This window comes from Electrophorus electricus, chromosome 14 (assembly GCF_013358815.1).
Source record: "Electrophorus electricus isolate fEleEle1 chromosome 14, fEleEle1.pri, whole genome shotgun sequence".
NCBI lineage: Eukaryota > Metazoa > Chordata > Actinopteri > Gymnotiformes > Gymnotidae > Electrophorus > Electrophorus electricus.
Genome location: NC_049548.1, coordinates 8,239,809 through 8,253,331, shown reverse-complemented (window position 1 = coordinate 8,253,331; position 13,523 = coordinate 8,239,809). Strand labels below are relative to the sequence as shown.

The following is a 13,523-nucleotide window of genomic DNA, read 5'->3' as shown; positions in this document are numbered from 1 at the left end:
TCTGCCCTATGTCCTTTAACTGTTGAGTGATTAAGGGTTTCTATTTTCTAGTTTGATTATACAAATCACTTCTGCTTCATCTTTCCAGATATTCCAAGTGTCAATGACAAACCAATTTTTTACACTATATGTTAGGAGATTGTAGTGCTAATTTGAGAAGCCATTAGCCACATCAAACATCATCTAATTGTGTTTGTGCCACAAAAGGACACAAATTCACTGACATCAAGTCATCAAATCCTCTAACAAAGTCATTATTTTTTAAAGCTCTGTGGTGCTCAATATAAATTACAAACGCTGCACTCCACATTCATTAAGATAGAATAGGGATGAGAGGTCATTAAAAGTTGAGCTCTTATCACTATGGTAACAAGCATTACTAACTGTCTCTCAAGGTTATGGTACTGATATGCTAATTGTGATTTGTTAATGCTAATTTGCTGAGTTGATGGGAGACTTTGTATGAACCAGACCTGTAAAACTTTGGTACTCTGCTACAATGGGAATTGTCCAGTCAATGTGGGGAGCTCACATTTATTAATATGTATTTTTTTTAAATATCAGTGTCTACCAGAGAGTATTACATTCTGTTCCCAGGCCCCACACATGAAACCAAGTTAAAATAGAGTCAAGCAGACCATCTAGGCACTTCTTTTGTGATTATGAAAAATACAGGAGTGACTGAAATGATAAAATGTTCGGATAAAATGTTTCTGGTAAAAACTGAAAGAAATTAATCTTTATCAAGAATTGTCAGATGTGATCTTGTAAGGAGACAACCATAAGTGAATTTATCTTAAATTTGAACTGATGAATTTGAAATTCCTGAACAAGTCTATCTTATGAAGGTGGAGCTCAAAGAAGAATTGATTAACACTTGACATACATTTGTCATTAGATTTCTAGATATTCAGTGGTCTATATAATTTTTGTAATATATCAGTTTGGTGTCATTCTTTGAAATCACACAGATAAAGTTTAGTTTAGCATCAGTGTGAAGAACTTAAATGTGTTATAAAGCTTCATGGTGACATCCTTCTCTGTAGGGATTAAGAGGTAAAATATGTCCTGCCAAATTAACAAATAAATACAGTTTGTCTACATCTGAAGAGCCCCTCCCCCCCCTTCTTATTTAAAATTCCAAGCCAGGTTCATCTCCAGATGTTGCAAGATCACATGATATGAAATCAAAAATAATAATGCTGATGGTAGCAGATGAGTCAGCACTGTTGCCTAAAATATTATTATACTTGTTGCTGGTAATGAGAACTGAGCTCCTCAGACCCAAACTGCTATTTAAGCAAGTGTGTGTGTGTGTGCGCGCTTTGCCTTCATGAAGCTAATTAGAAGCTAGTAGGCAGGTCGACTTTAATTTTTTTCCCTTGCTCTCTTTTTTATCTCTTCAACATAAAATGTGGTGTGATTTTTAATAACAGATAACTACCCATCAAAAATAAATGGCTATTCTTCATCAGCACAGAACAAAACTGCAGCATGGGCTATCTGACATCTGATGGCCTTTGTCCCCACACTCATAATTCACTGGTACTCAAATCTGGACCTCATATCAAAATCTAGTCCTGGATTTTGTAATCACTGGTGGTTAATTGAGCAGTTAATATAACTGCTGGCTACATTGTCATCAAACCTGGCTCCTAGGTAAAAGGTAGGCCGAAAATCTATTATGTAGACCTTGAAGGCCATGATTTTAATACCCCTGTTCTAATTCTTTCACAATGACTAATGCAATGCAGCACAAATGCAGATTTCCCATATCAATCTACTATGCCATCTAGTGGATAAAATAGTATAATTGAATTTGGTCCTATAGAGCATGTAAAAAGGCCATTGTCTATATGAAATACAGCATGGATTAACAGGACAGTACTAAAATTATTTAACACACATTTTAAAAAAAGAAACGCCTTTTTTTATAAGTCCTAAATGTAGCTCAAGATGTAAATGGGATACAGAGCACAAATATTATTGTTCTGAAAGCTTCAAATTAGTATGTTCCCACACTCTAAACCTCCATTTTACAACACAAGATATATCCGCATGAATTATGTTAACCCATTAATTATCTGTTACTTTATTACTGCCCTAAAGGAAAAGAAACAGAGGCATTGGTGAATGATTTTCTGCCTAATAAGTATGACAAACATTGTTTCGTTTTTGTTGTGTACTTGTATATAGCTGAAATGACAATAAAGCCTTTTGAACTTTGAAGTTGAACTTAAAACGGTTGGAAAAGTGCACCAACAATTTTTTTGTCCTGGCAACACTTGCCTGGATCTAAGACTGCTGGCAGTGTCCTGCAATTTTGTACTACTGACATTCAGTCATGTGTCAGATATCACAGCCATCTTTCACATTTATTGGGATTTATTGTAGCTACTTTAGGTGTTAGATACATAATTTATAAAAGATTGAGTTTGCATCATTATTTTTATATTGCTATTTATTTGTGCCAATTTCAATTTGATGCTTCCTGTTTTGACATAAATATTACGTCAAACAGGAAGTCTCAAAATTCTTGTCGTAACACAAAAAGATATTCACAAGAAAGCAGGGAGCAGTTGATGCTTAACAACAAGTAAGTCTCACAAGTTTGTTTATTGTAATGGAATTTGCATATAAAATGTTGAATGGAACAGTTCCAGACTAAAGCAAGTGTGACATGAGACTATGACAGCAAGACCTCTAAAGCACACACAACCACGTACACATACCCACACAAACACAAATATGCGCACACTCACCCACACCTCTATCTTGCCAGGAATATTGCTTTTCTTCATCAAGGTCCTCCAAAAGCTGTATATGTGACCCTAGGGGATGAACATAGATCCCCTAGCCTCTGAGCCAGTCCTTTAGCCACCCGAAGCTCATATCACAGATAAATCCATAAAAGTTCATTCCACACTGAGGCCCCCTTGCACTGCATAGTCAGTCATCACAGCATTTATACTGCAATCCATACATATGCAGTACATATGCACAAAGCACTCATATCACATGTTTAGTAGGATCAATTTAACCTCAGTTTCCATGTAATATTCATGTTACCACCAGTGTGGAATTAAATCCTTCCTCTGAGGCAGGCAAAGTAAGAATAATCAAATGTAAATCTCATTCCATTCTAGACAGTCACATAACAGCATAGCAACAACAGCGCAAAAAATATGTGGAAGGGTCAGTCCTGGGCATCACCCAAGCCAGCTCAAAAATCTCATCCCTTGAGATACGTAGAACCAATCATAAATCATAATGGCAAGCAGTCCAATATGCCATTTGTTTATAGTTAAGTTTATAACCACAACATGCAATGTGTTATTTAATCAGGGCATTTGCTTAGACCTACTTTACATTTATATTATCATTGTATATACATGATGGGAATCAGACAAATTAAATCTTCTACATCATTCATATTAAAATCTCGCATTTTAAGATGATTCTTCTTTGTTTGTTTGTTTTTTAAATGAAAGGTTTTTGCTCTTTTGGGGGTAACAGACTTGGGGGAGAGTGGGGTAAGATGAGCTGCTTTTTACTTAAGTCAACGTATAGCCAAGGGAATACGAGACAGGAATATACCTACTGCTTACAACACAAGTTGTATAGGGTAAGATGAGCCATCACAGAAAAAAAGTTACTAATTATTGTATTAACCACATTTTATATAATTCCAAATATTATTCATAGTACAATGGGAGGGTTAATTGATAGAGTTGGTGTTCATGAAATAAATATAAATTAATAATTTGTTAACAGTTCTGAAAGATGAGTATGGTTTACCAAGTCTTTAGGATTAGGAAATAGACATGGCAATTTTAAAATTAATGAAACTTTTATTTTGTGCGGAACATCCACTTTGTGTACACTGCCCACTGTATGTTTGATATAATAGCAATAACATTTTAGCCTAATTTTTTAACAAAAAGTAGGCCTACTTAATTATGACAGCAATCAGTCATAGAAAATTATAGAAATTATTCAATATTCCATGCATGTAGGATGCAGGGATATGCAAAGTGTTGAAGTTGTTGCTTCAACAGATTTGAAGTGTTGCTCCCCAGGGATGTGGAGGCCCTATCTCTTTTTTCTTCTGTAATTAGCTATGTGGCATGTTAGCTGTTCAGATACAACACCTAAAATATGAAACATAATGTCAGTTATTCATTGTTAGGATGCAACACCAATTTAAAACACCAAATATCCGACTTAGATTCACTTAATGTCTGACTTAACATGAGGAGGGTCAGATGGAGCTCCAGTTCAACTTATCCCCAAGGTTCTGGTTCAGTTTATGCCACAGCCACCATTTTTGGGAAAAGTGTTAGTCTGGCAGCTATAGCTACACTTCTATTTTAGTGACATGTTTTTACAGAATGATAATTCAACATATATAATATAGCTTTTTAAAATGAGAGAAATTATGCTTGATGTGAGATCTGATTATACCTGATATACCAAAAAAAAAAAACAACTGACAGGCAAAAAACTTTCTTGTGAAATATATGCCTACCACTTCATCAACATAGTTGTTCCTTCCACAAAGAGATTGTAACGGAGAATGCAAACTAAATTTAGGGCCATGTCAAAACAGTGCATGGTTGCCCAGATACAGGTGGTGGGTCAAATCATCCTCTGGCCCATCTTACCATGTTCTCCCTTACAGCAAGAACAGGGCTCTAACAAGCTTTCTGAATATGGCCACATGGTGTCAGCAATACACTATTAACAAATTTCATGCTGGCTCCTTAGACTGCACTGGGGCACCCAGCTCTGCTCCTTGAGATCTACTGCACTGCAGTTTAGTTCCAACCCTGAAGTAAGTGCCAGGCCTGACCTGTGTGCCTTCCCTAAAAGACATGCTTTGCATCAAAGTCTTTTTTATAGCAAATACTGGGATATAGCAACACTTGATCATTGTCCTCTTGAAATGCAAATATCTGTGCTCTAGAATCACATTTGTGTCAGAGCATACACACTATGGACATATATTATCAGATCAGCTAATAATGGTATTTTTATTATGATTCATATATAATTATATTATGTTCCCTTATTATACTATGGTTATAATTATAATTTTCAACTAGTTTTCAGAATACACTATGTATGTAGTTACATATCAATTATTTAAATAATTTTTATTACCCAGAAGCCAGGTTCTGCTTGTTGTCAATTCTGAGTTCTGATTAAACAGAACATTCTAAAGTCTTTCTAATAATGCAGTCTTAAAACACCCAGTTCTTACAGTGTAACTGTACTTTTATTAGAGTATAGTTCTGAGTTACTAGCACACTAATTGTCTGAGCTTATAACATTGTGAACTGTCGATGTAGAAGAGTAGGTACAGCAACAAGCTTCATTACATATTGATATAGTACATTACAGTGTAATTAATAGTTGTGTAATATGGAGTTGTGTAATGTGGAGTTTTACTTCATAGAACCTTTCAATAAATTTACTTGTAGAAAATATATTTGTGGTAGTTGTCAAAGTTTTTAATTCATCTATTCGTATTCATTCATTTTTGTCGAGTTTAAATGCTAGCACTTAACAAATTATCACTGAAGAAAAACTGCTATTTTTAAAAATTGCAGTCTGTGCAAAGTTTAACTGCATGTGTTTTCCCCTTGTTTTAGAAAACCCGGTGCAGACCAGCCGAGTGGCAGTCACAGTCCACGTCCTGGACATTAATGAGTTTCCACCAGAGTTTGCTATACCTTACGAGACCTTTGTGTGTGAAGGTGCCAAACTGGGACAGGTGAGAGAGGGTCATTCATTACCAAAATGTATGCTTCTCTCTTATTCACATATATGCACAAAGCCAATGCATGATCAAGTGTGTGTAAGGGAGAAAGAAAGCGAGAGAATGCATGAAAAAAAAAAATTTCTGACTAACGAGCCATTTAAGACGATGTATAACACCAGCACAATCATTAAAATGTTAAGACAGCTCTGTGTGTGTTTGCTCGAGCATCTCAGAATGTGAATGAAATCACTCAAAGTAATGGTAAATTTGTGCATAATGCCTGTTTATACTAAAAATGATGCTTCTAATAAGAGTAACCCAAAGTTAGAGCAAAAAATATTAATCAAATCATTTGGTCTTTTGCCCATCCTCATGCCTGTCTGGAAGGCTGAAATGTAACATTATTGGTTCCATAGCACCTGAAACTGTTATAGTCTGGCTGGAAAAGCCATTCTGGTGGTGGCAAGAACAACTACTCTCCAGAGAAAAAATGTGATCACCAGGCAAAGAGGCCTTACCATGCTTAAATAACGATGGTATTAAATCAAGCAAGGGGGTTGCTTGTGTATATGTATATGGATGTACATACATTAATTACCCAAAAGAACCGATTGCGGCACTTCTCAACATTATTTTACTACAGTGCTTGAATGAAGGATTGACTGCCGGTGTCCTAGTCTTGGCTTCCAACATGTTTTAAGTGAGATTAGCAATGGCTGTTTGGTGTTTGGATTTCAGGGTTTGACACAATTATGTAGCTTGCTGAGATGATGAACTGCACAGCAGTGATCAGATGCCCAAGCAGCATGGGTTGATGGAGGCGTGCGATTGGACGGCCTTGTATGGATAAGCGATGCATTAGTGTGGCACTAATTGCTTTGTTTTGCATACACCTGTGGAGCTCACAACACAGCCCACAGGCCTGGCGGCAGGTGATGGTAAGAGTGGGGTGGGCCTGGAGAAGGCATGAGCAGTGGAGTCCAGGATCTGGGATGTGTGTAATTACAGCACAGGGGAGACTGCAATATCAGACAGGGCACCAGGGAGCAGAGCATGTGCTCTGTGAGGACTCATTTGTCAAAACATTCATAAACAGAGAGTACCATACATGGACACATGCACACATACAAACAGAATCACAGGGACAAAAGACCATGAAGCACCCTCTGACAACAGTACTGAAAGGTTATTTACACTCACTGCTTACATGTCCTCCAGTAGTTGATGTCTGCACCATCTTTAATAATTTTAAGAAGTGCTGATCACCAATAAATCCTAGTACAAAGAGATAAAGTAACATTTCTTTGAAGAAGACAGTAATTGCCTCTTCATAATTTGCAGACAAGTTATGCATTCATAAGCTTGGCTGTGGCAATATGTTCACACAGAGGGCTATACTGATCTACTAAAGGTTACTAGGTACCGCAGGGTGCAAGAAAACATGACTAAATTAAAACCTCTCTGAAACATCTGGAAAAAAAAATGTATATAAAGATTATCTTTTTTTTTTTTTTAAATGCATTGGTGTGTGTGGTCATACAAAAATGAAACTTAACTGATATATACAAATTAATTTGTATCTATTAATACATGCATCTGTTTTGTCCATTCAGACATGAATTAACATACATCATATCTCTCCAACATTACATTTACATTTATGGCATTTAGCTGATGCTTTTAAGCAATTTACAATTATGACTGAGTACAACTTGAGCAATTGAGGATTAAGGGCCTTGCTCAGGGGCCCAACAGTGGCAACTTGGCAGCAACCATCTGATTACAAATCAAGTACCTTAACCACCGAGCTACCACAAACTCAAACATATCTGCATAGTCAACATTATTGATAACATAACTATCAAACTCAAAGTCTATAAAAACATGTGCAGTGAACCTGTGTTGGAATGTCAGTGCTCACCAAAGTCTAAAATACAGCGCAATACTATATCACATTTTCTCCACCACAATATAAGAATGAGGCAAATTCTGGGGCAAAATTAAAACAACGTTACTGAAGCAAGTTATGCATCCATAGGTGATTCAGGTCATCAGTGCAAAAGACCAGGACCTTCCAATGTCAGGACAGATGTTTTCCTTCAGATTACCACAGGAAGGGATGAAGAACAAGAACTTCACCATAAAAGACTTTGGCAGTAAGTCACTATCTCTCGCTCTTGCTCTCTCCAAGGCTGGCACCATAGTGTGTTTCAAATATACACCATATAGCCAAAAGTAATCACTCACCCATCCAAATTATTGAATTCAGGTGTCCCAATCACTTCTATGGCCACAGATGTATAAAACCAAGCACCTAGGCATGCAGACTGCTTCTTCAAACATTTGTGAAAGAATGGGTCGCTCTCAGGAGCTTAGTGAATTCCAGCGTGGTTCAGTGATAGGATGCCACCTGTGCAACAAGTCCAGTCATGAAATTTCCTTGCTACTAAATATTCCACAGTCAACTGTATTATAACAAAGTTGAAGCGACTGGGAATGACAGCAACTCAGCCACGGACTGATAGGCCATATAAAATGACAGAGCGGGGTCAGCGCATAGTGCACAAAGTTCGCCAACTTTCTGTAGAGTCAATCACTACAGACCTCCAAACTTCATGTGGCCTTTAGATTAGCTCGAGAACAGTGTGTAGAGAACTTCATGGAATGGGTTTCCATGGCCAAGCAGCTGCATACAAGCCTTACATCACCAAGCACGATGGAAAGTGTCAGATGCAGTGGTGTAAAGCACGCAGTCACTGGACTCTAAGAGATGTGTTCTCTGGAATGATGAATCATGCTTCTTCATCTGGCAATCCAATGGATGACTCTAAGTTTGGCGGTTGCCAGGAGAACAGTATTTGTCTGAATGCATTGTACCAAGTGTAAAGTTTGATTTACATTTACATTTTTTGGTGTTCATGGTGTGGGGTTGTTTTTCATGAGTTGGGCTTAGTTCCAGTGAAAGGAACTGTTAATGCTTCCGCATACCAAGAGACTTTGGACAATTTCATGCTCCCAACTTTGCGGGAACAGTTTGGGGATGGCCACTTCCTGTTCCAACATGACTGCGCACCAGTGCACAATGCAAGGTCCATAAAGACATGGATGAGCGAGTTTGGTGTGGAAGAACTTGCTTGGCCTGCACAGAGTCCTGATCTCAACCTGATAGAACACCTTAGGGATGAATTAGCATGGAGACTGCAAGCCAGGCCTTCTTTTCCTACATCAGTGTCTGACCTCACTTCAGGAAGAATGGTAAAAAATTCCCATAAACACACTCCTAAAAGTTGCAAATAGTGGGCCAACATCATATTAAACCCTATGGATTAATATTGGGATGTCACTCAAGTTCATATGCGTGCGAAGGCAGATGAGCGAATACTTTTGGCAATATAGTGTATATGAAGATTCTGACATTGCATTTATAAATCATATAGGCAAAACTATAAATGCCTGGTACAGACTAGATTTCACACTCAAGTTTGACAATGACGACTACATGTCCTCTGGAGTAAATCTCATGGTATTCAGTGTGAATGCCTGCTTGCCTGAAGCAGGAAAACTATTTAAAAAAATAATAATAATTATAGAAAATAAGAAAATGACCATGTGTATTTGAAAAAATAGTCTGAAAATGGGAAAACAGATTATTGTTCAAGTACGCAAGTTGTGCAGGTGGTACCACATCCAGAAAATTATGTTTAATGCATGAAAGGATCCAAAAAGCTCAGAAGTTCAGTCATGTTTTAATGTGGCCACAGACACTGAATGCATGCCACAGCACAGACTCATATGTCCAGAGACACCCTGACATGAATACCAAAGAGAAAAGGCATGCCTGGGATTTAGTTTTTTTTAATGGTTGTTTTCATTATCAGAGGGCATTGAATGGGAAATCATTCTGACCCTGGTCAAGCACATCAATTAAGGGCACAAAGAAGTCATTTCAGGCCATTGTCTGGAAACAACCTCTCATCGTTACTCCACTGACAATCAGCACAGTTGTTACACCTCTTGAATCCAAGGCCAAACTCAACACCACGTCCATTATTCAGCATCCCTTTAGCAGTTGCAGGTCTGGGGTCAGATAAAGGGCATGAGCCCTCAAGAAAGCTATACCCATTCATTCCAGCACATGTAGATGAGTTATGGGCAGGAGGATGGTTGTTTATGAAAACAGTACTGTGCTGCAATTATACAGTGTGAAACCTGAACTGAGTACAAGTGTTCTGTGGTTAAAACACCTTGGCACAGTCCATGAGGACACTTCTCTATTCATAAAGGAAAAAAAAATACAGGCCATTGCATTGCACTCTGCACAGTTCTCACATTCATGGGAAATATATTTGTGACCTCTGTGGTCAGATACACAGTGATGCTGCCTTCCAATTACAGGCAAGCATGACACTCTGGGAAAGCATTAACACACTGCTTACTTTTATACAATCTTTATTAAAATCCTTAAGAACTATGTGATGCACTGGCCAAGATCCATTCTGAAGTGTATGGCTGTCCATTTTTCCATTAGTCTCCCTTTAAGAAGCTTTCTATCAACCCAACTCCTTTTTCTCCTTTAGGATTTTGAGCATTTAATGGAATTTAGTGAAAAATACAGCAAACATTAACATGTCCCAAGTCTTGACAGCTTCTCTTCCCACCTCACATGAACCCAGACAACACTGCAGGGATCGTGACGCTGCGGACTGGTTTTCGGCGCCGCTCTCAGGAGATCTACCGCCTCCCGGTGGTGATCGAGGATGGCGGCTACCCGGCACAGAGTAGCACCAGCACTCTAACCATCCGTGTGTGTGGCTGCGATTCTGAGGGCTCCCTGCTCACCTGCAGTGCTGAAGCCATCTTCCTCCCCGTGGGCCTCAGCACTGGGGCCCTGATCGCCATTCTGCTCTGCATCATCATACTGTTGGGTGAGTGAAATACTGGCAGTCACCAAAGAAGGAACACAAGCAGTTTAAACCCTCATGAAACTTGATATAATCACATATAATCACATGGCTATTTTTGCACACAGATGGTCATGTTGTGCTTATATGGTATGCCACATCAGCTAAGAGTTAACAGCCTGCCATTTTTGCTCGACTTTATTGGCTTTGTTTACACATGGCCTATTATTCCTTTAGTGATCAGATTCATATCTTGATCAGAATACAAAACTATTATAACACTTCTGTAGGAAAATAGCAATCCTAATGTACTCAAACCAAATTGAATTTACCTCCGATAGTAAAAGGTAGTGTAGTCTTTCAGCAAACCATCCATCAGTAAAAAGTAATGTTAGCTATGTAAACCTGTGAGTCCAGCTCTTATCATAATCAAAACATTTGCTTCATGCTAAACAACAAATATGGTGGCAGCTACTGTTCTGCTGAAAAAAGCAAAAATAACTTTTTTTTTTATTGCAAAAGCTGAAAGGTTTTGCCTGAGCCTCCAAAACATAGGTACCCTGCATCATTCACATATGCTTATAGAAATTCCAAGGAGAGTTTCACAGTTATGGAAACCATAACACTAAGTGAAGCTCCTCACATGCCCAAAACGTTTGGATTACATATTAGATGTACACAGATACATTCAGTGGATTAATGCATTTAGGATGCATATAAAAAGTTCAATTAAAGTCTTCATTTGGAATGAATTCATTTAGGTTGATGAAAAAGTCAGTATATAAACATACTCACTAAAGCTGGAGATCATGGCTGTGCAAGTGAACCCATCAAGGGTTACTGAGTCTACAGGTAAAACACCTTATCTCACTAATTAGGCTCTAATTGAGAAGGAGAGAACATTAGTGGAACCAGGCACTGTTGTGCAGACTTGGAAGAAATTCCTGTGTACTGCTTTTGGGTTTCAGGATTATGACTAGGAAGAAAAGTATAGTTTAGTACACTTCACTAGAGACTGGGACTTTTTTAAAATGCTGTAATTTTGGCATTTTGCTTTTTTAATTTCTCCATTAGGCTATTTTCGCTGACTACGAGAAGCTGCCTTGAAGGTCTGGGCTTCAAAGGCTACAATCCAACATGTTTCTGGATGGAAGAATCATTGTGTGGATCAAAATAAAGAGTGCTGTTTTCTGGAACATTCCAACCTAGGTTAATTAAAATACACTCATTAGTTACACACCGTGATATCAGCCATAGCATAGAAAATTGTGCCACTATCTGATGTGATTTCTCTCCCAGTGAGATTTATATAAAACACCCCCAAGTTTCATTACTGGGTGGTCATGACATGAGTTACTAAATTATGCAATTATATATAAAACTTAAAATGTATATCAGAGAAACAAAAAGACCAGCTCTTTGCAAAGATCACATAAGCTTGTCTACATAAGGAATAGAACAGGAAACGTTTATTGCTTGGGGTACAGTAGTTCATCATTAAACTAGACCCTTCTCAGAAAAATGTGTTAAGTACTCATCTGAACCTAACTTAACCTGAGATGGGCCAAAACTAACCTGAACCTCACTGAATCAGTAGCAAGTTTCCCATCAGAATCTGCAGTTTCATCTCTGCAAATAACCTTAAGGTGAACAATCAAAAACAAACCTTTCAAGTTTGACTCTATTCCATATATCAGAACAGCTATTATAACAAAATATTAACATGCTGATGATATACCTAATTTAGGTATATAACTAATGAGTCAAAAACACACTTCTAGCACTCAGAGCTGAAATTCAGCCTGCTAAAACTTCACCTTGAACATGTTTTATGAACAACTCAATGTACCAGTGCAAACAGACCATGCTAGAATCTCACTAGTGTCATGGAAGACTCTGCAATCTATGGGGCTACACTCTAAAAGCATTTATGGCGGCGGTTCATATAATGCATCCTTACTGCCACAGAAATTAATCCCATTCCATCAGCAACCTCTCATAACCCAGTAATAATCCAGTAATAGCTGCCTGCATATATTCAGCAAAGTGAGCTTGCGCACACAGAAAAGGACACATACAAAAATGTATGAAGTTTATGCCCACTGCCGTGCCCAGGGTGTGCAAGGGAAAACTAAGATGCATTATTTTCTTAAAGCAAAACTGTCTGAATCCCACTTCCCTTTGCGTAGGGATGTTTTATTACATAACATGATATTTTTTCAGGCTATGTTTAAAGTGTATGTGTATGTTTACATTGAAAGTGCTCAGACACAAAATGAATAAGCATGTGTTTCAATTAAAATGATTCTTTGATCCTTAACCTAGATAAAACCTCCAAATTATAGCTCAAGCCCTCTCACTTTCGCACTCTCACATGACTGGTCTGTTTTGGACAGGCTACTATCACAGATGTGTAAAAGCAGGCTTGTCTCTCTGTCTCAAATGCCCTTGAGAAAGAGACTGGCACATTAGGCTGTTTCAGTTACACCATGTCCTTGTGAGAGGTGCCAGTCAAAATTAGTGACTGTATACATAGGTACATACACAGGAGAAGAGCCAGAATATGTTGAGCAAGTGGGCAGGAGAAAAAGAGAGAGAGAGAGAGAGAGAGAGAGAGAGAGAGAGAGACCCTACCATTAGAGGTGCTCTATTTCTCAGCATGACCCACTTTCACTTCTGGGGCGGAAACCATAACAAACACAGTCATGGATCAGCCTGACCAAGGAAAAGGCATCAGTGGCATGCCCGCCTACCCTGGGACACACATAATCTGAATAAAGTACACCCCCATATACACACCAAAACACATTTGATATAAGCCAACAGGAGTGAGTGTTGTAATGTGGATGTCTGTCACT

At 38.2% G+C, this 13,523-nt stretch overlaps 1 protein-coding gene across 2 annotated transcripts in view; it reads left to right on the top strand.

Annotated features, from left to right (window-relative positions):
* The window catches only part of LOC113576455 (cadherin-12), a 91,419-nt gene that overhangs the window by 76,556 nt on the left and 1,340 nt on the right, over nt 1-13,523 (top strand). Inside the window, exons 9-11 of one of the 2 annotated variants that reach the window (XM_027008526.2) lie at nt 5,655-5,776; nt 7,803-7,920; nt 10,438-10,689. In XM_027008526.2, the coding sequence (XP_026864327.2) occupies nt 5,655-5,776; nt 7,803-7,920; nt 10,438-10,689 (492 nt within the window). Of the gene's footprint in view, nt 1-5,654; nt 5,777-6,502; nt 6,579-7,802; nt 7,921-10,437; nt 10,690-13,523 lie in introns of those variants that run through there. The other variant, XM_035533836.1, reaches the window with a different exon arrangement.